General features: G+C 39.1%; 1 protein-coding gene across 1 annotated transcript in view; it reads left to right on the forward strand.

The window, feature by feature from the left end:
* The window catches only part of NUP210 (nucleoporin 210), a 58,068-nt gene extending 41,376 nt beyond the window's left edge, over positions 1–16,692 (forward strand). Inside the window, exons 27-40 of the mRNA XM_088522890.1 lie at positions 848–979; positions 1,160–1,318; positions 1,846–1,937; positions 3,419–3,593; positions 6,808–6,983; positions 8,291–8,508; positions 9,027–9,163; positions 9,963–10,086; positions 10,727–10,873; positions 12,740–12,990; positions 13,599–13,818; positions 14,407–14,502; positions 14,637–14,720; positions 15,828–16,692. Of these exons, the coding sequence (XP_088379016.1) occupies positions 848–979; positions 1,160–1,318; positions 1,846–1,937; positions 3,419–3,593; positions 6,808–6,983; positions 8,291–8,508; positions 9,027–9,163; positions 9,963–10,086; positions 10,727–10,873; positions 12,740–12,990; positions 13,599–13,818; positions 14,407–14,502; positions 14,637–14,720; positions 15,828–15,928 (2,112 nt within the window). The 3' untranslated portion in view covers positions 15,929–16,692. The remainder of the gene's footprint in view (positions 1–847; positions 980–1,159; positions 1,319–1,845; positions 1,938–3,418; positions 3,594–6,807; positions 6,984–8,290; positions 8,509–9,026; positions 9,164–9,962; positions 10,087–10,726; positions 10,874–12,739; positions 12,991–13,598; positions 13,819–14,406; positions 14,503–14,636; positions 14,721–15,827) is intronic.
* The last annotated feature ends 10,095 nt before the right edge of the window (positions 16,693–26,787 follow it).

Below are 26,787 nucleotides of genomic sequence, written 5' to 3' on the forward strand. Positions count from 1 at the left end.
GTGAAGAATCTCTCAGTTGGACATATGGAGGAAAAGCAAAATTGGGACAAGCCTACCTTCTATACCAAACTGATTTTCAAAAATTCAAGACCTGCTGAAGAAGCATGTTTGTAAGACCAGCAGGGAATCTTTAAATGGAAAAAAGCTTATTATCACTCCATTTTCAGTGGAAGCTTTCTTCCTTTGTTTGTTAAAATCTACAACTTTTTGTTATATCCAGTATAGTTATTACAGAAATTATCTTTCAGTAAATTGTTTTCAGAGCCTATATTTCTCCTATGAATTACTTGTCCTGTTATCTGGAGGCTTCTTCAGATGGCCAGTAATTCTAGCTATAATCTTAGGTGAATGAATGGCATCAGGGAGAGGAGAAAAAAATCCCTGTTTTGTGCCCTTATGTTACATTGTCTGAGGTATGGAGGGGAAATTGTTCGAAGAGTTAAATCAGGGAGCTCATCTAGGAAGAGACATGGAAAATATTATAGCATGTAACAGCTGACATGAATTAATTTGATACTACAAATGGATAAGTGGATTATTGAACTATTTTCGTCAAGAAAATTGGCACTTGTTTTTTCATGTGTTTAACAACTGGGAATGAATCAAAACTTTCTCTGTGCTACATGATGCTTATTTGAGTCTTCTGCCTGGTGTACCTTTGCAAAATATACAGTAGCCAAGCAATTTTCTTCATAAGAAGTGCTTCTTACTGGTAGTATAGTCTCTTGATTGGTAATCTTTTTCAATTGTCTTACTGAGTAAAAATTAACTATACTTGCTCTGTGCACATTTAACTAGCTTATGTCTAAGAATTATCTAACAAAGCTGGGTTTTTTTGTTTTTGCAGATGCCAGTTTATGTGATGGGCATCACTAGCAGTCAGACTCCTTTTTCATTTGGCAATGCAGTACCAGGATTAACATTTCACTGGTCTGTCACAAAAAGAGATACCTTGGATATCAAGACAAGACACAATGAGGTAAATGATTGATGTTTATACCCCAGGAAAAAAACAATTGCATAATGGAAAATAAGAAAATGTTGCTTCTGCTTACTCTCAGATTCAAAGAACCACTGTTGATGTTGGGTGTGACATTTCTTTCCTATCAATTCTAATTCCTTCCATGAGCAAAATATTAATGATTTTCTCCGGTCTAAGGCTTCTTTTCAACTTCCGGCAAAATATAACTTTGCAATGGATGTTTATGGCCGAGTAAAGGGAAGAACAGGTTTGAAAGTTGTCGTCAAGGTTCTTGATCCTGCAGCTGACCAGTTTTACAACATGGCAAGAGAACTGTCAGATGAAATCCAAATCCAGGTATAGTGTTTTTCTTCGCATGTAATTTTAAGTATCAGCTTCAGAACCAAATTAAAGCCTGTAGGGCAGGAATTTGAAATGCAAAGGCATAATTCTGTCCTTGTTGTGCTGCTATTCTTGTTGGTTTTTCCCACTATTCGGAAATCCTCAAGATCTCTAAATATTGGCAAATTTTGCCACCGAATAGCTACACGCTGGTGTTGCATCTGATTGAACAGTCAGTTGTTTGGTGTGGACCATTTCTGTTGAGACTGAATGAATTTATTCTCTGCAGGTGAGGTGTTAGAGCTAGTAAAGAACCTTGGTGCTGCAGTTGTCCCTTCATGCTTGATATTTCTTGCATATAGGCCCCATTTTATGTGTCTATATGAGTGTGTGGTTTAGATCAGCAGTTAACTTCTGCAGGAAGTCTCATGATTTACATTATGTTATCTTATAATTTTAATTGGATTTTTTTATGGTTTTGAAGGTGAAATGGGACTAAATTACTTGCTGCACACGGCAGTAAAGTGACCTTTATTTTCCAGGTCTTTGAAAAACTTCACCTAGTTACTCCAGAAGTAGAAGCAGAGCAGATCTTAATGTCACCCAACTCCTTCATTAAACTTCAGACAAACAGGTTAGTGATAAATTTTTCATATTGTGATTAGTCAGCTGTTTATTGAAAGTGTAAAGCATAATTCTATGCTTAAAATAACTTTTGTTTCAGCCTTTGAAAAGAACATTACAGAACATCTATTCAGTGCACAACTTATCATATGATTAGTAGCACCTTATCCCTATGCTTAGTCTCTCAAATCTTGTGTTGGTCAGATTGTAGCTAGAAGATATGACAGTTGGAACTTCTAGATCCTTATTTTAAAAGATCTAAAAGTTCCAAAGATCTAAAAGTTCCAGTTATTTTAAAAAGGCGTGAATCCTGTAAGAGCAGTAGCCCACTTCCACAGTTTTTTGTAGGGAGTGATTAGAGCTTTATGGAAAACAGAACTTGGTGCTTTTTGCACAGAGGCAGTGACAGAGGCTTTGGAGGTGAAAATGTCCTTTCTAAACGAGATGCTGTTTATTTATAGTCTGTTTTCAAAGGTTAACATTTCAGACCTGTTTGGGGCTTGATGTTTGGTTTTCTAAGCATAAGAATGGGCAGATACCATTAGTAGGATATTTTTTGCCGACAGAGGTCAGATGCATTTGCTTTTTAAGGGAAATGTGAAGTTCAAGTTTCACTGGAACTCAAATGACCACATGACTCCATGTCTGCTTTTGAAAAAGATACATGGGAGCTCCTGTGATGTCTGGTCACTTGCTAATGTTTTTGGTAACTGTCATCTCTCCTGAGAGGTTGCCAGCAATTACTCTGAGAAGCTCATGGTTAAGGCGCTAGAGATGAATTTGTATGCTCGTCTGCTCAGTACTAGTGCAGCCTCCCGGTATCTGAACTCTGACCCCAAAATAACTTGCCTTATTGCCCAGAAAAGGGGATTTGAAGGCTGGCTTGTGTGCTGCTGGGTGGAAAGGGAGTATCTGCACCGACACAGGGACTGGGAGAGGGGAGGTGGAGGAGCAGGACGGATTTAGAGTGATTTTAGAACATGTATTACGTGATACTTAAAAATAACTAATGACTCAGAATGCCCACTAATTAGAGTTTATGTATCTGCTCACTTTATTAATATGCAAATACCACAGTGATAGATGCTTCAGAAATTAACCTTGTGTACAAAACTTCTCCGGGAAGTTGATGAGATCTTCTGGATTGTGTCCCTGACTTTATCTCAAATACCAGCATTGACCCTGACGAGCTAAAATGCCTCTAAATATGGTTTACAGAAAGTGTTTGCAGAAGCTCTAAGCTGTAGTTTTATCCGTGAGCATGAGGATTCCAGTTCACCTCAGTGAATGATGACACTGCAGGGCTGTGAACAGCACCTGGATCTGAATACCTCCTAAACCCAGATAAGGCTTCTTTCAGTGAACTTAAATGTTTTGTAGAAAAACCTGGAAAAAAGCATGCATCAAATAGCACAGTTTCATGGATGTGAATAATATATTGCCGTAAATACGGATATACTTATTTAAGCGGTTCTCCTTTTCTTTTTGAAGGGATAGAGTGGCTTCACTAAGTTACCGTGTCCTGGATGGACCAGATAAAGTTCCTGTTGTGCAAATTGATGAGAGAGGTTTCCTTAACTCTGGGTCCTTGGTAGGATCATCAACAATTGAAGTAATTTCGCAAGAATCATTTGGAATCAACCAGACTGTTATCGTTGCAGTTAAGGTAGTGTTTTCTCTTTTTCTTTGCTGAAGTCATAACTGATGTAGTTTTATGTGTTAGAAGTATATCTTTATTACTGCATCAATCAGAGATGCTAACTGCACATTTTAGACTTCAGTTCTGAAGAATGTGAAGTATAGGCTTTGTATCAAAAGCCAAGGTCTGATATTAAGTTTAGTACACAAGTTAGAGAGAAATAAAGGTTAAGTCTTAGCGGATTCTTAAATGTGGTACGTCTTGCAAAAAGGCCTTTGTGTGCATGCGGATTTAAAAGCTTAAAGTTGTTCTAAAAATCTCTTAGAAGACTGATAATTACAGAAATTCAAATTAAAATATATATTGCTGTCATAACCTCTGCATTTTGCAGCGAGTGAAAAAGGTAAACATTTAGATTAATGAGTATAAATACAGCATTGGTTATGAGGCACATAGGGTTTTTTCAAGATATCAGGGATGCAACTGTAAAACACAAATTTTATTTTCTTGCTGCTGTTTCTCAACGGTTCTGCTTTTACAGATTAGTAGAATTTCTGTGTGAGAAGACCTAGCTTATCAGCTATAATAACTTAGCTGCTCTTCCCTGTATTTGGTGAGTGGACAAGAGGTGTCTCCAGACTGTCGTGTCAGCCGAAGCTGCACTGTACTTCCTTGAAGCAACCACATTTCAAGGATGCAGCGAGAGTCAGCAATGGAAACTTATATTCAGGCTAATGAACCGTCTTCCCAAAACACTGGTATTGAGTTGAATGCCCTTATGCTCAGCATAATGCATCTTAATGGCTGGGCATTTAGCATGCTGAAGGAGTACATGTCCTTCATTTCTGTTTGGAATGCTCTTCTCAAGTACTTTCTATGTCCTCCAGTATGGGCTTTGAGATGCTGACCATACCATCTCTCTTATCCTTTTTACTTTGCTAGCATCATTCAGGTATCTTCCAGCTGATGGAGAAAGATATTTAATTAAAACATCTGTAAGGCTTGTGTTGTTAATAATCTTAATCACTGGGAAGTGTCTCTTCTCCCCCGCCATCTCTCTCCAACCTCTGGTGTTCAGCTCTGTGTTTAGGACAGCAGGTAGATTAATCCTCCTGGGAGGAGAATGAGAAGGGGATGGAGGTTTCTGGTCGCAGTCCTGCTGTTAGGTGAGGTCCAGTAGATTCCTGCCGCTCTGTTAAAGGTGACCTTGTTTCTTCTCTTCGCTGCTGGATCCAGGCAGTGAAAGGCAACTGATGACTCAGAGTTGGCTCAAGTGACAGTTATTCAGCATATAGTGGTACTGAAGCTCCTCCTTTGTGTTTTCTCTCCCTACACTATTTGCATATCATGGAACTATGGAGTTTCTAGGCTACAGTTTTAAACCTGGGAGCTGTTTGTAGTAGGAAACATCTCTCTTGTTCAGCATCTTGTACAACCATTTTGTTTTCTTAGGCTTCTTAGGACTGCACAACTTGTATGGAAATAACATGTTTAACCTCATTGTCCTGTGATGTAACAGACTGATGCATTTTATGGATGAACTGAGACATGGGGGTTTTCAATGACTTCTAGTCAAGGTCATGGAGAAAAACTTGTGACAGAAGAGGGCACAAGCTCTGTGCCGTTCCAGGACAGGCTCTCACCTTTGCACTGTCCTTTCTTTCCTAAGCTCTTGTTTCATCTACTTACAACTGTACACAATTAAGAAACAAAGTGCTGCAGCAGCATCACTTAACACTTAGACCTTCAGCCTGCTCAAAAAAGGCTATCTTGTATAAGCAAGGAGGACAGTGGAAGTAAGGAGTGACTGTGCGCCAGAGCTTAGCATGGAAGCAAGATAAGCACGTGTCCTTACTGGCTGTAATCTGCTGAAATATGTATATTTTAATAACAAAAATACTTTTAAAACTGGGATATTTTAAGAGTTTTCATCAATATTAAAGTTAGCAGTTGTCCCTTGTGGGCCAATTTCTGAGATGTAAAGTAAAGCAAGCTTGAAAATCTGTCAGGAAGATGGCATTTTTGTTAGCTTGTTACCTCAGCTTGTTGGGCAGATGACTATATGCACTGATATTTTAACTTATTATATCAGCCTGTGGAGTAGACAGCTGTATATACTGATATTTTAGCCACTTTTTTCCAGACTCACCGGAGATGCTATTTGCCTGAAGCCGAATTTGTCCTTTCCTTTTTAGGTTTTGACGTGTACATTTTGAGATAGCACAGTTTTACATTTTAGCTGAGTCTCTTAGCTCAGAAAGAGGGATTTTCCTACAAGATAAGCTTGAGGGCTTCTTTTAAAATATTTTTTTCTGTATGTTTAAGGTTTTTGCTTTCCTTATCCTTTCATTATTTATTTTCCAAAAAATGCAACTGAAAGAGCAGATGTCTGTCTGTCATTTTTGATGGGCAATTCTGCTAGGTAACCTAGCTAACTTACTGAAAAAAGGTACAGCTTACAAGAACTTATTATTATTATTATTATTATTATTATTATTATTACATGTTATGAAGTTGTTTTCTTTAGATAAACTTGTGGAACAGTGGAACCTTCCTGCAAAAATGTGGCGGTGTGCACACAATAAAATAAAATAAAATAAAAGCAAATAAAAGCATTGGAAGGAGAAATCCCTGACTGGTGTCTCGACAGAGGAGAAGCAGTGCCGGCGCTGAGCGCGGGAGTGCTTCTGGGCTCCTTCCTCCCGCCGTGGCCCTCCTGTCACAGCGACTGTTGGCCTGGCTGAGGAACAGCAGTTCAGATTCCTGGCAAGGGTCCCTGGAGAACAACTCCCTGGCGCTTACTTGTGTATCCTCCACCAGGCAAAGATAGACCCAGGGCTTTTCAAACCTGCCTATATCATCACAATTTCCTTCCCTACTATGGAGATGAAAAAGACTTCATCTCTTTAGTCTCATACACATTGCAAGTTATTCGTTTCTATTTTTTTCTCATTTTGGAATGAATTAACCTCTTTATTCTAAGACTTACTAGGAGAGAAGTTTAGAAGCACTTTATTCCTTTGCGTATCAAGGCAGTCTTAACAGTTTTGCTTTACAAGATGATAATGCATTTTCTGAAATTTGTGATACGGGTTCTACATCATTATTGCTCCCTTCAACTCCCAGTGCTATTGGAGAAACATATAAGGAAATTCATGTATGGATACTAAAGGTTCCATGGCTTGGTGCTAGATACAACCCAAAAAGCACTTTGATTTTTTCCACTGATGATGTTTTACAGGTTTACCCCATCTCCTACCTAAGAATCTCCATGAGTCCTATTCTGCACACACAAAACAAGGAGGCCCTGTTGGCTCTTCCGCTGGGTGTGACACTGACCTTTACAGTCCATTTTCATGACAACTCCGGAGACACCTTTCACTCACATAACTCTGTGCTCAACTTCGCAACAAACAGGTGGGTATCTACCACAGGCATTCATGACAGAAGCAACACAAAAGGAGATAGCAGTGGAAGATAAAAAGCCTGGACTGGGATTAATAAACAGAGTGTTTTAAATCTGAAGTCTTCAGAGGCACTGTGGCAGAAAGGAGAGTTCCGGTTAGCAGCTGATGTGCTCCAGCAAAAGGAAAATACGTCTAGATAAGCATGATCATCCTTAGTGGGGTCTGCTGGAGTACCTTCTGGCTTTAAATAGTTCTGAAACATCAGCTTGTGCATATCAGTGGCCAGTGTAAACAACTGGGACAAAATCATTTTCTTCATTTCTCCCAGTACTTTGTTACACTGACCTACTTAACCAGCCTTATGTAAGACGGTGAACTTTCTGGATCAGGGACTGCCTTCAGATGCTCATACAGCCTTTGCACAACAGAGCCAGGCCTCACAAGGCTTTTTGGGCCTTACCTCAAGGAATAATCAATATTATAAAACAATCCTCTACAGTCATTTGTAAGCATTCATTAACTCTACTTATTAGTAGAGTCTGTTTTCTACAGAGCACCTGGTAGTTATACATCAGTGGTCATGATTACACCCAACCTCTTTCCTTTCCTTTAATGTTTTCTATCTTTCTTCTGCCTAAATGATTGCCAGGCATCTCTATGGCACACACCACAGTTCCTTGAGAGAACTCTGACCTGTGGTCACAGCCAGGCACAGCAGAGCTGCATCAGCACGTGCTGATCGATAGCCCCAGGGAGAAGCAAAGCTCCTTCATCCCCCGTGCGGCGCTGCAGGGATCCGGCTCTGGTGCTGTCAACACCCTGACTAGGGTCTTTGTGTGGAAGTGCCTTGGCAGCCCCAGTGCTGGCTGTGCTCCGCTGCTCTGTGCGTGAGCGTCTCAGCATGCTCCATTTCTGAATGTGCCATTACCTGTGACTTAGTGTTGTGAAGTTTTGGCTGAAAAAGTGCATACTGGTGTCTTAGTTTCTTTGCTTTCTAATTCCACAAGAAAAAGAGAAAGAAGAGACCTAACCTCATTTTAAATTTCTAAAATAATTAAAATTAGGAAATAGGTCTAATGCACAATTTTGAACTCTGTATTTCCTCAGCATAACCTTGTGAGAAATGAAATCAGCCTCAATGACAGCTAAATCACTTTTATATTTTCTTCATTTCTGTCAGTTGTTATTAGAAGATAACCATCACTAAAACCCAGGAATCAAATGAATCTAAAACCAGAGTTTGTACCTACTGTATACAGTAGAGGGTAGGACATTAGAAATCTGGCATAATAAAAAAGTCTTTCTTTTCATCTGTAGAGATGACTTTGTACAGATTGGGAAAGGAGCCACAAACAACACGTTCGTAATCCGAACTGTAAACGTGGGCTTGACCTTGCTGAAGGTTTGGGATGCCGAGCAGAGCGGAATTGCAGACTACGTCCCGCTGCCCGTGCAACACGCCATCTTCCCGGAGCTCGCGGACGTGGTGGTGGGCGACGTCCTGTGTTTGAGCACTTCACTTACAAATCACGAAGGTAAGAGGCACTTCAGTGCCTGTGTTTATGCAGCTGTATAAATTCCCTTCAGTGCTGGCTCTCTCATTCTCAGGAAAACCAAATGCATAATTTATGATGTTTGTTCAGAATCAAATGTCACTGTTCTTGTTAATGATAAAAATAGTTTTGATCAACTCCTCTAATTTTAATTGTACCTGCATTATGTTGCTTATATTGAATCCATGAGTGTCAGACTTCAGATATTCCCATTCTGTTGGTTTGAAAGGCTTGTTTTTATGGGAATAATGCAATGAGACAGTCAGGAAGGCCTAGCTCTTAATGCTTAGCATTATTTTATTTATTTAGCGTAAAACTGCAGGTGAATTTGAGGTCGGACCAGCCAAGCTTCTCTCAAGGGAGAGCTGCGGCTTTTGAAGTATGTTTAAATCCACACTGCCCACACGATGGGTTCAAGCACAGAGCACCAGTGTGTGAATGCAGCGCCTCAGTTGTCCTAACCCTGTTCTGCTACGTGCAAACCATGGGTGTCTTCACAGGCCTGCCAGGAGTGTGGAGCTCCTCTCAGAGCAGCCTTCTCCAAATCGACTCCAAGACCGGCGCAGCTGTGGTGAGGGATTCTGGGCTGGTCACTGTTTACTATGAGATTCCCGGCTTGCTTAAGACATACAGAGAGGTGAGGCACTGTTAAGTCCTGCTAGAATAGTTAAATAACTGCTTGCTTCAGACAGACCTGCAGCAAAAAATACATTCTATATTTTTTAGTTCTAAACATTTAGAAACAGTGTTTTTTAAAGGAAAAAGAAACGTACAAGTATGTTTCTGTTTAAGCAATGGAAAGTATTTGACGTGTGTCCAAATGCATTATGTTTATTGTTTGTATTATCTGTGTTACAGAGGATAATTTAGCTTAATAGTTTGTATTTTTAGCCTTTATTGTGTTTATATCAGACACTTAATTCCTTTTCTTGTCTGAGGTGTTTCCAGATGCTAAGCGATTTTACTAAAAGCTATTTTTGTGAATGAAATTCAGCAGGCTATGCCAACAGGATATGTTGGCAGGATATGCCAGCAGCACTTCTGAAGTGCTGTGCTGTATGCACTGTGCATCGCCTCGGATTGTTCATCTACGGTGCAGTAACACTGTTGGCACAGAAGTCACTGTGTCAGTAAACATAAGCACCAGACTTCTTTAAAACCAAATCTAGATGTACAGATCTATGCCTGTTAAAAAGACTGATTTATGTGTATTGGATAGAAATAATGTTTAATTAGGCTTAAATTGCTTGGAAAGATAATTTGTAAAATTGGAGAGGTGTAGGTTTTCTTATAAAGAGCAGTACAAAAGCTTGGGGTCTTCTGATCTCTTATGCATAGAAAGATCTACATCTGAATCAATGCAATCTGCCTTTGCCTTAATTTGTTTAAGTAGATATTCATAACAATATACTTGGTCGTTTTCTCTCCTCTCCAAGATCCTGATTAATGTACCTCAGAGTACTACAGCAATGCATGTAAGTGGAGTACAAACAAGCTTGCAAGGAGTTGCAGCCTCCAAAGTAATAGTTTCAGTCGGGGAAAGAAGTAAAAATTTGAAAGGTATGATGAAAATGTGTGTATGCTGATTGTTTGTTGCATGTTTCTATATTCATGCTTAGCTTTTGAGTGTGGGAGTGCTTGCTTTTAAGCTTCTGTGAAGGAAGGCGCAAGATCTCCTTTCATCTTTAGTGCCTATCCAGAGCCCTAGCAAGTCTAGGAAGAATCAGGGGCCATACCACAGAATTTGGGGAGTGTTTGGGGGTATTATTATGATTTCACAATTAATAAAATCAGCAGATAATGGAAGTGTCTCCTTTTTTTAACATCAGAAAACAGCTACTAGCCAATCAACTGATCAATTATGTGATTCTAATTGCCTTCTTGTTGATGTTTTTTCACTAAATGTATTTAAACTAGTTATCATCCTTAAACCTTTCACACACAAAAAAAACCAGTTGGAATCATTTAATATAAAGATAAGAGGTCATAATTTGTCCCTTAATAAATAAACAAATCACAGTGCCTTTTAGTTATCAGCTTAATGTTTATTATTTATGGTATAATAGAGTATACCATAAATAGTATAGTATGCATACTATAATATAGTATACCACAGTGTTCTTTTTACTGGGGAGCTTCATAAGTCATTTCTTTTTTCTTTCTTTCTTTCCTTCTTTTTTTTTTCCTGCCTTCCCCATAGGGGAGTGCTTGGCTGCTCAAATTGAAGCCATTGCTGAATTACAACCAGAGTCCATTATCAGTTGCCACCTAAATTTTGACAGTGATGCCTTTGATTTCCCAGCACGTGATATTTTCATAGCAGAACCTGGATTTGATGCAATTTCAGGTAAGGTTTCAGCACGGAAAGCAGACTTCTTGAATTCTGCTGTGGTTTAGCCCAAATGCCTTTTGACCACTCAAAGGTTTCAGCAGAAAATCTGACAGTCTTGGCTGTGCAAGTTCTCCAACTTTAGTGAATTACGAATGTGATTTCTTCTGTTTTAACTTAAACTTTCTCCATTTGGCAAAAAGATATTTTTTGGTTGTTTTTAATGAAATCCTGAAGTTGGTGGCAGCCCATTTCCACATCTTCATGACTTTCAACTATGATTTTGAAAGGCTATATCGTATACAATGCTGTGGAAGCATTATTTTAGTGGGGGGAAAACCCCAAGCTTAGATAAAGTTTTCAATTAGTGAATCCAAAATTAGATCTTAGTTTTGCAATCTGCTGCTTATATATTTGTAGGCTGGCAACCTGGAGACAGAAGTGGTGGTGCAGAACATTTGCTCCAGCCGGGCTCTGCAGAAATCTATTGCCTTGTAATGGCTTAGCTTAGGAGGGAATGTTAGCCCTGTATCTGCTGACCTGTGGAGCAAAACCCATCCTACTGCAGCTGCTGCACACAAGCACTCAGGAGACAAATATTCCAGCCTTTGCTGCAGTCGATGGCCATTAGCTCTTAGGTGTTTTCTTGCCTGACTTTAATGCCTTTCCTATATACAGAAATGCAGTAGAGCTTAAGACTAGGGATCAGAGAGGCAATCGTGAGCTTTTAATTTCTGGGTACCAAAGATAAACCTCACCAAATTATCCTCTTGAGTTAAATACCCTTTTGTGCTTAATGTTGGCCTTTTGATAGCTCTGCTTCTAGTTGTTATTCCAGTATAACTAACCTCAGTGATTAAAATGAAGTAAACGGGTTAGATGTGAAAATCTTGAGAATATAATATATTTTGATTTCTTTATATTTGCATTCTGGAATTTAAACACTTCTGGAATTTATCATGCTGTCAACTTTTGCCCTACAACCTGAGTGCTACACTTTTTTACAAATGCTAGAATTCTTATATACTCTCTAAACATTAATAACTGGGGCGTAAAAGGAGGGGGAAAATACCAAATAGTTTGGGAATTGAAATAAAATTGTGAAAGTTGTCTACAATGTACCATTCTTTCATAACCATAACATTATTTTTAAAAGAACAAAACCACCACAGTTGGTATCAAAAGACAAGATTTAATTATCTTTTAGGTTAGTATGTGTAGCCTTTGTGTAATATACTGTTATACTTTGCATAGTAGTGACTGCCTGTATTGCTCAGAAAAGGAAAGAAAATACAAGGAAACATTTATCTTGCAAATTTTGCTTCTTACTTATGTTTTATATCTTTCATACTGTGGGAATCTTTTATTATATTTATCACTAATAATAGACAAATACATCTCATAAATTGGAAACATGGTGAATATCTAACCTTGAATGAGGTTGTGATAAATAGTTACTTAGGTCTCCACAGAATTATGTTCACTGAACACTAGAATTCTAATATTAGATGAAGATAATGTGATATATGATGCTAGATTTATTTTTCAGCAAACCTTTATATAAATATTTGCATGTACAATATATTCAAAGTGAATTTGAGTCTTGCTGGCATATTAAAATGAAATCTCACAGGGACTGAAGCCTGAATTTTTCATTTTTTTTATCATGAGATTCAGTCTGGAGCAAAATATATTCTTTACTCCTGGGATTATGATGCCTGGATAAGTAGACAGACTGTCCCGTTCAAACACCCACTCCTGATGTTGTTGAATTCACCTTTCTTCTTTAGTTGGTCTCTAAAGGTCCCATACAGATCTCTCACCACATGGAGAGAAAAGCATCAAGATAAGCAATTAGCGCTGAAACTGCTTTTGCTTTTCTAGGACATTACACCTGTTCCATCACTATGCACAGGCTGACTGACAGGCAGCTGAAGCATCTCAGCACGAGGAAGACCGTGCTCAGAGTTGCAGCTTCAGTCCAAGGCAGCCGTTTCTCCGGAGAGCAGATCAGTGCCGAGGTGCCGTTCAATCCGGGGTTTTATGCTGACCAAACAGAAATGCTATTAAGTAACCATTACACAAGCTCTGATGTGAAAATATTTGGTGCCACGGAAATTCTCGATACCCTAGAGGTGAGTGTGCTACGGAAATGTATCAAAACACAACTGGAAGCATTCTGAACCCCTGCATGCGATTTTCTAACCAAAGGAACTTCTTGCTACCATTAGCAGCTCAGGATTGCTCCCAAGATGATTCTGAGATACTCATTCCAGTTGTTTTGCTCCTTAGTTTTCACTCTTGTGTCAGGGTAGTAGTAATCAGGCTCTATCTGCAGCAGCAGATGGACCTCTGAGTGTAGGACCTGGGACGGGGATGAGGCTGCCCGTTCCCTATGGCCAAGGGCACTTGCCCACAGGGTTTGCAAAGCCCAGCAAGGGGTGCTTGGATTCTGCCTGTGTTAGGGGTTTCCCACGTCCACAGAAATACTGTTATTAAGGGTCATTAGCAATTATTAGGGGTTATTAACAGTAAATGGAGGTGAAGGGCTGGCAGTGTCAGTGTGAAGTTTCAATCCAAGCCAGTTTCTGCTGAGGGATGAGTTGCCCTATATTTCTGTGTAATAACATATTTCTGAAGTATGAGCTGGAGATGAACATATACTGTGTTTATTTATTTATTCATTCATTCATCCATTTGTTTATTTCAAGCATTCTGTTGTGGGTTGTTCTTTCCTTGGCAGGTGAAATGTGAGTCACCAATGGTAAAGGCATTTAAGAAGGAGAAATCCTATGGACTACCTAGTTACGTGGTCTACACTGTTAGTCTGTCCGATCTCAGAGTGTCAAGCCAGGGATCTTTATCAACCGCTCTAACCATCTCTAGTCCAATGACTGACCAATCTATCACTATCCCAGTGACAGTGATTTACTTGACTGACAGAAGCAGTGCACAAGTGAGACGTAAGTTTATCTCTAGACCTTGGATGCCAAAATAAACTTTAAATTTCTGTTAATGTTCATGTGGTCATAAAATTTGGTGCATTTAAATCTGAGCTGGCAACTAATGTTGTCATTGACATTTAAGCTGCTCACGGTGACTAGGAGACTTGAATGCAATTGCTCATTATGACTAAAGCTGAACATATTTCCCTGTTGGGTCAGTCCAAATGCTCTGCTAAAGCATGACTATCCCGGTGCTGAAATATCCTGTAATAGATTTTTGTTTGTTTGTTTGTTTGTTTTGTTTTTTTGCTTGTTTTCATTTGCTCTCGAAGTTACCCGTTTATTTTGAAAAGCGATTAGCAGATCAAGGCTGAGAACATAAAGAAAACTATATCAATGCCTTGAGTTACTGTAGGCAAATTTTGAAGACTGCATTGGAAATAGTTATTGAAATCTAAGTAATTACTGAAATTGATTAAATGTATTTAGCATAAATAAAATCTTGACCTAAGATAGGCAAAAGCAGGGAAAGAACTACTAAAACTTGAGTGGAGAGAGAAGATGCTCTTTTATCACAATGTGCTCTGTTCTTAATTGGTTCTACAGATGGATCCGGTTTATTCCAGCATTTTCCCGATTCCTATCAAGTAATGTTCTTCACGCTTTTTGCAGTATTAGGAGGGACAGCTCTTATGATCATAGGTAAGAGAATGAAAGATTGCAGTAATGTATTTTTTTTCTTGTAACTTCTTTACCATGTTAACTCCAGCCATTAAGCAAGGAATTGCTCCTTTATTTCTCACAGCTTTGTTTGTTTTTTTTTTTTTGTCTTGCAGCTTATCATGCAGCTTTCTCAACAAAAGAAGAACAAACTTACCCAGCATTTACCCCAAGGACAACTCCTCAACCCAGCCATAACAGTAAGCAGCTGTTACACAGTTATAAATGAAATTAATTGGATAGTCTAGATACTGAATTTGAATTAAAAGTCGGGAGGTATCACAACAGAAAGCCTATATACTGAATTAAATCACAGCAAGCACTGCACCAGTTTCTAGAAAATGCTAGCCTGGGTTCCTAGGTGATGAGGCCTAGGCCATGATTCACTTATTTTCCTGTCTATCTTCTACTGACTCCTCAATCACTAATATTTTTGTACAGTATTGGCCATTTTCATATACACTGGAAATAACTAGTGTAGAAGAAGTGTGAGAATTCACAAAAATCAGCAGATGAGGACAGAAGAATTATCCACAATTGTCCTCCTACTGAAAGAAAGCAAAGCAGAGCTTAGTGCTAATAACATGTGCTTGGGTGTGAGGTTCATGGCCACGGGTCCAGCACGTGCAGCTGCTCTTGCAGTGCGGTGCACCGTGACGTGGTGGGAACTGGGGCTCCTGCAAGTGGCTATGGAAGTGGAATTGTGTGGCAGTGAAGGACATGAGCCTACAGAAGACATGGTTGTGTTGCCCAGGGAACAGTTTGTTCTTTGACTGATTTTTGATTTTGGAGCCATGTTTCATCTCTATTATTTGGCATTGTAATTACTTCCAGTTTTACGTGCTCACAAGGGAGCAACGTAAGTCCTTCTGAAAGGAGTTTGCAAAAAATAACTGTTTACTGCAAGACTCTGTGATCACATTGCAGTCATTATTAAAATACTATTCCTGTTATTGCAGATATACATTTAAAATATTGGTAAGCTGATATCTTGTTCATGGAAATATGTGCGTGACATTTCAGGTGATTTAAAGCAAATCTGAGTTGGAAGTTATTTGCTGAAATGCAATATAATTTAGCCCAATCAGAAGATTGAATCAATTCTTTAACTAATAGAAAAACTGTTCATACTTAGAATCTGTTGGGAAAAAAAAATCCTGTAAGGTAGAGGGGTTATTTTGCTTTGATTGGCTCACTAGACTTGCTTGCTAGGTATTCCAGCAGATGATTAGCAGCAGTTACCTGTTTCTTACTCCCGCCACCGTTTCTGAGTGTGACAGCTTGTTTCCTTCTCTGCTGTGTTTCAGGTTCCCCTGTATCGCCCTCATTTACCTTCAGTCCCCTGTGCTCCAGCAGGAGGACAAGCCCTTCATCCCCGCTCTGGAGCACTGATTTTTTTTCGCGCTAGAGGCAGGAGAACTCATCTGTTTGCATGAGGGCTTCAGAATAAAAAAATGGTGCCTTTACCACTAGCAAATTTAAGAACTTTCTCAGTTTTGGTACTTTTAAATACTTCAGGCTCTTGGAATCTTTTTATGCCAATGCTTCAGTTCTTTCTTTAAAATTTATCTGCTGTTTTATGCTCAGTTGACAAGGATGACTGGACAAAAGCAATGTTTGTGCTAAGCTAGCTTTCTTGCACTCTTCAAGCAATTAGAAGTTATGTCTATAGGAAAGTGATACAAGAATTTTATTTACTTTATGTGAAAATTAACTTTCTTTTTAATGAATTTTTTAAAAAGGGAAATAGAAAATCAGGTCAAACATGAGCCAAAAATATGAAGGGTTGTATATTTCAAAGGATTATAGTTTTATTTTGAGTTCCAAAGACTCAGGAATTTACTGCACTGATAAGTGTTATGACGTTTAGCCTTACAATGTGATACATCATTATAATTTTTCTTTTTTTTTTTTTTTTTTTAAACATTAAGAATGCTGGAACAACTGTGAATTGTGTAGATTTTGAGTTTGCTACAAAAACAAAGCAATCCGAAAAGTGTGACTTTCTTTGGGTACAATTGCAGTATTCTTTTCTTGTTACTATAAGCACTTTTGGAGGACTGAAAATGTGAAAGCATGTGCCTTCTAAGCGGACCTTTAATTTGTTAGTACATATTTTTAATTGAAGGCAGTTGTTTTATCTGTGTTCTCATATAATACATTTTTATAAGTCATTTTATGTATGGAAGTACCTCAATGGAAACTGAGCCTCCATTTATTACCACTAGCCACCTGGTGCACTGGAAAATAAGTAGCTTGGTAACGGTAATTTCTCAATTACCATTAGTGATGATCTCCGTTGGTTCAGTCCGTTTGTCTCTAGCACATATATATGTTACATACTGATACAGCCACATCCACAGTCTTGACTTCAGCTATACAGTAAGATATTACTGATATGACCAGATAGGGAATACTTGTAGTGTAGTATTCTAACAACTGCTGACTTGTATGCCTGTAAAATACAATATAGTATTTCACTGCACAAGTATTACTGATTACTGCATTCTTGTGTTTGTATTTTTTCTTACTGACAAGGACACACAGGTAAAAAATGCACAATTCAGGGTGCACCAGAATGTGCTCTACTAAGTCAGAAAAATGATCACTGTGTATGTTCGGATGTGTCTTGCTTTGTGAAAAAGAAGATGGCAGTGAGGTATGCTGGCCTAAACTTTTTTCCACATTAATTTTTGAATACACAAGAAAGACTAACTGGCGCCAATCCTTATGCCTAAAATATTTCCTTGACGTTAAGAAATTGGGATGCCTGATGGATAGAATCCTTCATTATTTTACAAAGCTTATAATCATAGTTGTTTTAAATCTGAAAGCAGTATTTTGCAGATATCAGGTAGGGGATTTGTTTATACATGTCACAGATGCAATTGTGAATATTATTCAGGAGGCCCAAGAGCTCACTTTCATAGTCTGGTATAGTCTAATGACCATAATAAAAGTAATTGCAATTGTTCAATTTCAAAGAACAAAACATCTTATACAAAATATATTTATTATGCAGAATTATGCAGGCAAACAGTCAAAGGAATGGAATGTATTCACAGTATATAGCCTATAATTTTAGTTTCATGCAGTATTACAGAAGAGCAGCGTCTTTACATATTGAGTCCTGTGTAACTTCTTTGCTAGTTTTTGAGAAAATGTGCCTTACATGCTAGTACTACTTAAAATTTGGATGTAAATAATAAGCATTTGTATCTGTATTATTTAATAAAGCTTTGTAAGATTCCTTAATCTACTGTCTCTGAATGTTCTTGACCTGTTTAGAATTTATCATTAACTGCATTGTGTGTACGTCACCTTCTACAATTCATGCTCACTCATATGACTAAACCTTGATTTTTTTTCCCCCCTCTACCCCTGCCATAGTGTGCCATTTTATGTCATAATCTGTAGTTTTGACTATGGTTCCTGTTGGCTGAGTTTTAAGATACATTTCCTATCACCACCACACCCAGTCCTGGAGCAAGAGAATCCCAAGTAAACAAGTAAAAGGAGTTAATAACTAAAACCAGGTAAGATGGTAAGATCAGGACTTTTTCAGTTAGTTTGGAGTCCCTAGTGGAAATGCTGTTTTTGCATTGTTACGGTTGTTAATATGTTAATTGGTTAATTAACAAAATTGTGGTGTTGGTAATGCATTCTATATTGTGTCTGTTAAATTGCTTTCTACATCACATAGCTGTGAAATGGATTCAGCGAAGCATTCGAATAAGCTGAGCATCCTCTTCGATTTTTTTATGCATTGTTGTCTCTTAACCTTATTTCTTTCTAAAAAATAGTACATTAGATTATAAATTGTCCATTTTATGTATGTATTTGTTTTTATACATTGACGCCTTCTCTCCTTCCTAGGAAGTGTCTGAAAATGGTATGTGAAATAGAGGCTTCCAGGGCACAGCCACTAGGCCCTGTCCTTACAGCTTCTCAGTATTAACCATCGTTACTTCTTGCCTTTTCACTGTTGTTAGTAATTTGATTTTCAAATGAATTGTCAACTTTTTATCCAGTATTTGCTGTTAGGTTTTCGCGCTTTTCTCTGAGCATCTTCAAGGTCCACTGAAGTCAGTGGTGCATGAAGAGACAGCTTTGTCCCAGGTTTGTCCAAACTTCCCATTTCTTTCATTTAGATTTTTTTAAAAAACCTCTTGTCTGTCTCTGTCTCTCCCTGGAAATGAAAGGGCTGTGAATATCTCAGTGCGATTGTGCTAAGCGTTTCAGAAAGAGGTTTTACTTTCCTCCTCTTCCTCCTGCTCAGCCCCAGCCTGGCAGCAGGCCTCCTTTAGGAGGACCGGTGCCAAGGGGGGGCAATGCCGCCGTGCGCGTTGCCTGTGCAAGCGTGTGCTGGCAGTCTCAGGCACACATCTTTAGGAACTGCCATTTGCCACCATGTGCTCGAGCTGGAAGCCTGTCAGAAGCACATCTAAGTGTAGGTGGTGGACCTGCGGCTCACTCCGGCAGTAAAGAGCAAGGGATTTGAGCTGAGAATCTCTAGGTGCTGTCAGACAATCGCCATGCTGTGGGTTATGTGGGAATTTAGGTGTTTGAGTATGTTGCTGCCAGTGTAAAGCTCAACTGTTAAGAAAAAAAATCCTAAGGGTTTGACCAGAAGGATGTCTGGACTCTGCATCTAGTGCTGGGCTGTCCTCTGCCTGATTAGCGCTGCACTCAGGACACCTCTTCTGTGGTTCTGCACAAGCAGCAGCCTGGGAATGTGTGTCTTTGGGTGGATTTATCTTTTCAGCAGTAAATAAAGTATCTGTGCTGCTCTGAAATCCAGATCTTGGTCCCTTCCCCTTCAGCAGGAGCAGTAGGAGCAGAAATTGGCACCAATACGTTGGTTCTTGTGTTAAAGGGTTTTTGAGAAGCAGACTAGAGCCAGGTAAACTGCACAGCCGGTTCCATCTCGGCCCCTGCTCTCTCGGAGCCGCCGGCGCCTCAGCCGCAGCCCCGCCCTGGCGCCTTCCCGCCTCGCGCCCGCCCGTCCCGCCCCCGCCGCCTAACGGTCGTCAACGGTCACCAACGGCTGCGCAGGCGGCGTGGCGTGAGGCGCCGCGCGTGGCCTGCACCCGCGGCGGCCCTAGCGGCCGCGACCCGCCCCGCCGCCGCGTTTAGCTCTTTGCATGAGGGGGCAAAACACCCCCTTAAAGCTACGGCTGCGCTCACGGCTAGCAGAGCGGGGAGCAGGAGCCCCCTTGGAAGGGGGTTAACCTCCCTTCTCCCAAGCAGGCAGGACTGCTGAATGGAGATCTATTTTGGTCTCCTGCTCTTTGGAGAAATGGCTTGGATTGCTCTCCTAGATGCTGTCGCCAGAACATAATTAAATGGAGGGCATTTACTTCCATCAGTAAGCATCCAGTCCTCAAAATGTGATGAGTTTTAATCCGTGAGATGTGGTTTATTATTACAGCTCTTGCGAATTAGAGTGGGGAAAAAAGTTTGTTGGTGGAATTTTCTTGATGCAGTCCCTAATACCAGGGGTGTAGGGGTGTGTGTGTGTGTGTGTGTGTGTGTGTGCGGGCACCACCACAAAGTGCTGCAGCAAGACGAGGCACAGATGTGACTCGAACGGGTAGGGGATAAAGAGCCACTTTCTGCTCTAGGTTGTCTCATGGCATGCAGGGAACTGTCCATCAACAGTGATTTAATAGCCAGACTGTAAAGAATCATTTAATTGGATTAGCCTGATTAGGCTAATATTATACTTCAATGTACTCACTAATACAACAACCCCAACACAGCATAATCTCTATTTCCCTCTCTCTCCTCATAAAAAGAAAAAACATGACCAGAGAGTGGAAAAAAAACTCAATTAAGTGTCCTTAAATAGGACAAAAAATAGGAGGCACCGTGCACAAGGGAAGGGTTGCCCCAGCGTCACACCTTCTGTGTGGTTGGGTATTTTTGTTTGTTTTTGTTTTATATTGAATTTCAGGAACTAGTCCGGGTAGTCTGGGCATGCCGCTCTACCTGCCTCTTTGGCAGAGGGTCTCTAATGGAGATAACCTTGCTGCTTTCTCTTAGGAATCACTTCCCCCCACCCCCCCGATGTTTTGTTAAATATTGAGGACTAAGTCATGCCTTCTTGCCTTATGTTATTTTGATAAGTTAGTAGTAGCCCATAAGCACAGGTCCCATCTACTCCACCAATGCAACAGCCGGGTTGCAAGCTTGATTCTTGCTTGTAACACTGACTGCACAGGTTGCACAAATGTACATTGATACAGTGTATTAGCAAACAACAACTCTGAGTGAATAAATTATTATTCAGGTATAATGTAACTGCTAGTAAACCACCGCCCCCTGTATACAGACTTAGATCTGCATGATACTAGTAGTCTGTGGCTTGTAATGCCCAAGCACCAGTTAGCTCAGTTTTAGAGAAGTAGAAAGAGGTAAATAGCAGAGAATCTTTCCTTGCTTTTTGTAAATACCTGTACTTTCCTTGCAGGGTGGCTCCAGAGATCTTCAGCCCACAGTGCTCCTCTGTACAGCTACTATGCAAGATAGGCTTTGAATCTTGCATGGTCACCAACATCTTTCTTGGCGTTTTTTGTGATGTGCTGCCTGCACCTGCATTACTGTTTCTCACTGTTTCACTGTAACTCCAGTGAGACATCCTGGTAGGGAAAGCGCACATGGAGGAGCACTAGGTGTAACCTTCGGTCAACAGCTGAGGTATCTGCTTTCAAGTTTGTTCCTATTCTTTAAGTATTTTCTATTGATAAAGTAGCTAGATATTTTATTCATACTTTTTTGTGTGTGTTTAGCTTGATTTTTAGTTTGAATGAATCTAGTGTTACTTTCCAATTATAAGTTGAGTGGGAATACTTTTGTGTGAAAGCTAGGCACTGGATTCAAACATACATTTTTTCAACTTCTTCTCTTGAAGCTTGCAAAATATAAGAATCAGATGGTAGTTTTGGTAATTTTTCTCCTTTCATATTCGTCATCATTTTTTGAGCTGTGAATTCTGAGTTTCCCCACCAGTAAGCAGAGAACCATTTTCCATATTTTCTCCCATGCCGCTTGTCCTTTCTATATTCAAAGTTATTTTTATAACAGGTACTGTGTTTAGCACTGCAGGTGGCCTGCTCCAGAGCTTCTTGTATTAATAAACCATTTTCTGCAGTTTATAATGTCTTTGCAATTTGGCACAATATCTTATTTCTCTGTTTAGTGTGCTAAGCTGCCTCTATTTCAATGCATTGGGGTCTGTCTGTTTTGCCATAATTGCTAAATAGCTTGCAAGATGCAGTTGCTGTTTTCCATTTAGCAGACACTGTGTACATGTTTATAATTCACCCAATCATCCTTTTTTTCTGAATTCTCTCCCTCTCTTCCTAGGTGCCATGTGATCTTGAAGTGCTATTTTGATTCTGCTCAGTCCCAAAGACTGTTTTCTCTGGGTTTTGCATTTAGCATAAATAAGTATATTTTCAAGCTGTTGTGGTTACAGATATGTCATGGTGTCACTGCTGTAATGTTTTATTTTCTTTTGCTTTTTGTGAGTGAGTGGTTTCTTGCTGATCAAATGTGAGGCAATATGAATAATAACTTAGATTAAAAGTTGAATTCCAAAACAGATTTTGTGTTATTTTGTGTTAGAACTCTAAAACTTAAAGTATTATTTTTGTTGCTGTTCAGGAAAGACTACTATCTTCCAATGTAGACAGTGGAAAAAAATATTGAGTCTTGTGATTTTATGTAGTTTTATTATTTCTACATATAAAATGCATCAATCTAGATGTTCTGGTGGGTAAAGTAGTTACTTGATACCTGTACATACTGCTGCATGAGAGGACTTTAAAGACACACTTCTGTATCAAATTGAGATAAATACCAAGTTCCTCTTGCACGTTGTCTTTTCCTGGTAAGACTCCTGGTAAGTGTCACATCACATGCACCAGATAGCTAGATATTATCGGAAGAAGAGGTCTGGGAAGTTTCAAGAGGTGTTTCCCCTGCAGTGTCTTTCACGTGAAAAGAGAAACAGACCTCATCAGAATGAAAGTACTGAGCTCATACAACCCTGGAAGTTTGCAGGTGTTTAGCTCCTGCTACAGTGGCATCAGGTTGAGTCTATTCTGAAACCTGACTTGGAATTTCCAACTCTGGAATGGGATTGTGGGCACATGGTGACTTTTAACATTGCTGATATTTTATTGTGCTTTGGATTTTCCTAGGAAAGCATCAGAAGAAATAAAGGAAATAAATGGATTGAAAGTAGCAAAAATAAAATATAGAAAGTAAATTTCTGCTTGAATTCTAAGACGGCTGTTTATTTTTCCACCAAGGCTGAATTTTGACCTAACAAGGAGAAAAAGCTAATAAAGATTAGAGCATGTTAAGAGGAAATGCAATGAACAGCCAAGCAGAGGAATTGCCTTTCTTCTGTACTGAACACAAGAGCAGATCAGAGCTATAAGTCTGGTTGATTTAAAGAAGAAAAATCTTTTAAAGTAAGGATTATGATGGCTACAGCAGGAAGTACCTTTCTCTGTATGTTGCTTTTGGAAGCCATGTGAGAAAAGACAGCATGTTACCTGAACGCAGAGTTCAGTGATGAGGTCTGGACTGCAGCAATTACAGAGCAAGCATCTTATTATGGGAGATATCTGAGCCAAGGAATTACTTATTTATCCTAGAGCCCCTGATCGATGTCCAGATGGCATTTCAGAAGATCAGAGAATGAAGAAGATGCTGACTTGAAAATCACATCAGGAGAGATATACTGCCATAGGGAATGATTACTCATTTGTGTGAGACATGTACGGAGTGAGAATCTTCTAGAAACAGAAAACAAAAATTCATCTTAGTCCTCAAAGCTGATCTGTAGCACTAGGGAAACCATCGAAAGGTATTTTCTGGATTTTATCATCATTGTTGTTTTTAACTTAAACCCCTCTAGCAGCAGATAAGATAGTGAGGATATCATGCAGAGTGATCCACAGTGGGTAGGCATAAAGGGAGAGGAGCTGAAAAGTCCTGTTTCTTCTACTGCATCATCTCAACATGGAATTTAAGTGGTCACTAGCCAGAGAGGACTAGGCCTCATCTGAGCTGATAATCAGAGAATATAGTGAGAATGCAGCAGCTTATTGTGAAAGCAGGTTGGCCAAACTTGTAAGACTTCTGAAATTATTAGGCATATCCTATCCTGTCGTAGTGTACCTATCGACACTACAATACGTAAGATAATGTAGAAATTATTTACATCATTTTCTGGAGAAAATGTTGTCTTCTATTCATAATGAGGAAAAACAAAGGCTAGGACTGACTAAGCTCTCAGGAAATGAGAAACTGCTTAGTGTTCTCTGACCTAAGAAATACTCATTTCCCAGTTTTGGAAGCTAATTCCCACCTGGAAATGTCCTTTCACATTTTGTATGTTAAAGAAAGACCTAACTTTGCTAGGAAGGCAGACCAGATATCTATGCAAACAGAGAACTTGTTTCTTTTGTTGAAACAAGAGTATCCATAGTGATTATTTTTAGGCTGATATATGTTAATAGTTTACCGTGAATAAGTAAAACAAAAAATAAAAAAGTGCAGAATTGTCTAAGTAAAATCCAAAGGCTGAAAAGCAATTTACTGATAAACAACCTCTGACATTCTGGAACGAGTTTTGAATAATTCGTCTGTATCAAATGTATTTATCTTTAAAAGAGACAAGAGGAAGGAGATTCTTTTGTCTTTCATGGCAAATAATTTACTTAGCAAATTGAATTTGAAGAACCTGTTAAGTAATAAGAAACTGCCCTTAGTAATAAAATAGTGAAAATTGCCATATTTTACCCAAAAGGAAAAGGGAAAAATCACTTTCTAAAGTAATAGCTTGTAATTTGACAGTATGAGTCACTTGTGTTATTAGCAGTGAGTCATAAATAGAAGAGGCACTAAAAGAGTTTTTTTTTTTTTTTCTGTTCCAAAAATATATCAAGGTAATAAAAAATAAAAATAAAAAACTCTACCTGTTACAAAATGCTTGTAATAAGATAGTAATCTATGGACAGTCCAAGGCAAAGCTTGCTTATAATGTTTAACGAAATTTACTCATTAAAAAGGCTATTTTTATGAATGTCACTTTTACAAGTTAAAAATGAGTAGTAAAAGATGTTTTCAATTATTTTTTTCTACAAGCTAGTTAGCCTGCCTTTAATGGAAAGCTGGATCAAATTTATAATTAGAAAAACGCCAAGAAGACTTTAGTTTCAATATTATGATGCAGCTTCAACCAACTTGCGCTCTTCTGACACAGTTTGCTTCAAGTTACCGTGAGCACAAGCAGAGCTAGTAACAATAGTTGGCCTCATTACATTATGATTGTTTCTATGCATATATGATCCTTACCCAGATGTGGGGGATAAATTGAATCTAGGGGGAAACTGGGAACTTCAGAATACTAGTAGTGATATTTTTAGGCATATCTGTCTTACTCTTCCACTTACTGTTTTAATTTTGAACCTACTCCCTGATCCCAACCAAATCAGACAGTAGAATGGGCATCTAAAAGATAGCTTAGCTCCCCCATGAGTTTTCCAAAACTTAATTGCTGTGTAAACAAAACTCTCCAACTCCTTCTTAGTGCAGTGTAAACTCACCATTTAGTAGCCTCTGCAGAACCCACAAAGACATGGGCCTCTACAAATGCCCAATCTGTATGAAACTCTTTGCAATCCACTGTGAGGATCAAATCTGAAGCTAAGCAAACATCAGTAGACTTACTTTTCATCCCTTTTTTTTTTTTAAATTTTGAACAGAAAAAAAAATGTTCAGTACAGTTTGAATAGAATTAGTTGTGGAAACCTGAAGATTTAATGAAACAAAGCTGCATGAATGATACAATGCAAAACAGTAAAGAATAAAGTCAGTAATTTACATCTTTGCAACTGTCCTGCGTCATCGAATAGAATGCACTGCTGCTTAGAGTGTTTATTCATTATTAACAATAAAATCTACAACAATGGCAGGCACAAAACCAATATTAAGTGGAAAAGAATAAACTTGAACAAAAGGAGATGCTGAAAAGGAGGAAACATTAACTTGTAAGCAAGTTTGAGACAGAGGAGAAAAGAACAATTCATTGCTGTGGCAAACATGATGTTATACAGAAATAATCCCGCAAATTGCTCTTGCTACTTAGTAATGAATAATGCAAGGTAGCACCTATCTTGCATTTCTAAATTTTAGAGTTCTTAGCTCTGTAATTTTTTCAGTGTTCTTCGCCACAAATACACATTTATTAAATGAAATTTCCTTGGTTTTCTGATGCCTGAAGGGGTAAACCAGTAGGCACTACTCCCTTTGTGCAGCACTCAGAGGACAGTCATTTGCAAAATTCTCTTTCTTAAGTAGCTGAGACAGCGGAAGCAGTGCATCATAGCCAGTGTGCTTGTTAGGGACCTGGGAGATTGCTGTCCTATGCCCACCTTTACTGCACATTTGCAGGCTGGAAGTGTGTGTCACTGCTCAATTTCCTGCTGTTTTTTTTAGTCTGCCTTTTGTCTGCTGTAATTCTAGTTCCTGTGTTTGTACCTGTAGCAGCATGGTGGGCTGAAGGAGAGAAATGACTAGTCTCTGCTGAGGTCCGTCTATGGTCGAGTTATCTCAGTAGCCTTAGAACTTCATTGACTGCTCTTAATAGTCCTACTGCTCTTCAGAATTCACATGCTCTTGTCAGATGACTTCAGTGCTGCTATTGACTCTTATTTTCTCTTCTGGAGAGTGTTTTGAAGTAATTAAATTACTTTTGCTTTTTTTATTCAGTGACTCTTTATATTACACATGAGTAGAGAAATATTTAGCAAAGACATCAGGAGAATTATGCTGTTCCCTGAATTTTGTTATTAGATACTGTGAAGGATAGCAGATTAACCTTAAAAATGTGTAAATAGTTGTCTGAGAGCTACATGACTCAAAACAGAGACTCCAAAGAGTTTTCAGTTGTAGTTACTGGCGGAATCATGGGACTCTGTCACAAACTAGAAAGATTTTTCTATTGTTTGCAATTTGGAAGACAGCAAAACACTTGGAAATTCCTGTCAGCACCTACAAAAGACAAAGGAGTTGGTATGATTCTGACCACAGTGAGGTAAAACTCCGCAACTTGAGTTGTGAATGACTAGATAAGCCCTGCACTGAATCCTGCCAGTGTAACCGTTGATGGGTAAATGTGCGGCTCTACCTTTCAGCCTGGAGAAAAGCCTGAACTCTCTGCAGTCACATGAGCGACTGGATGTGGCT

This window comes from Tinamus guttatus, unplaced genomic scaffold, assembly GCF_059628265.1.
Source record: "Tinamus guttatus ecotype Peru unplaced genomic scaffold, ASM5962826v1 Tinamus_guttatus_pri_ptg000169l, whole genome shotgun sequence".
Taxonomy (NCBI): Eukaryota; Metazoa; Chordata; class Aves; order Tinamiformes; family Tinamidae; genus Tinamus; species Tinamus guttatus.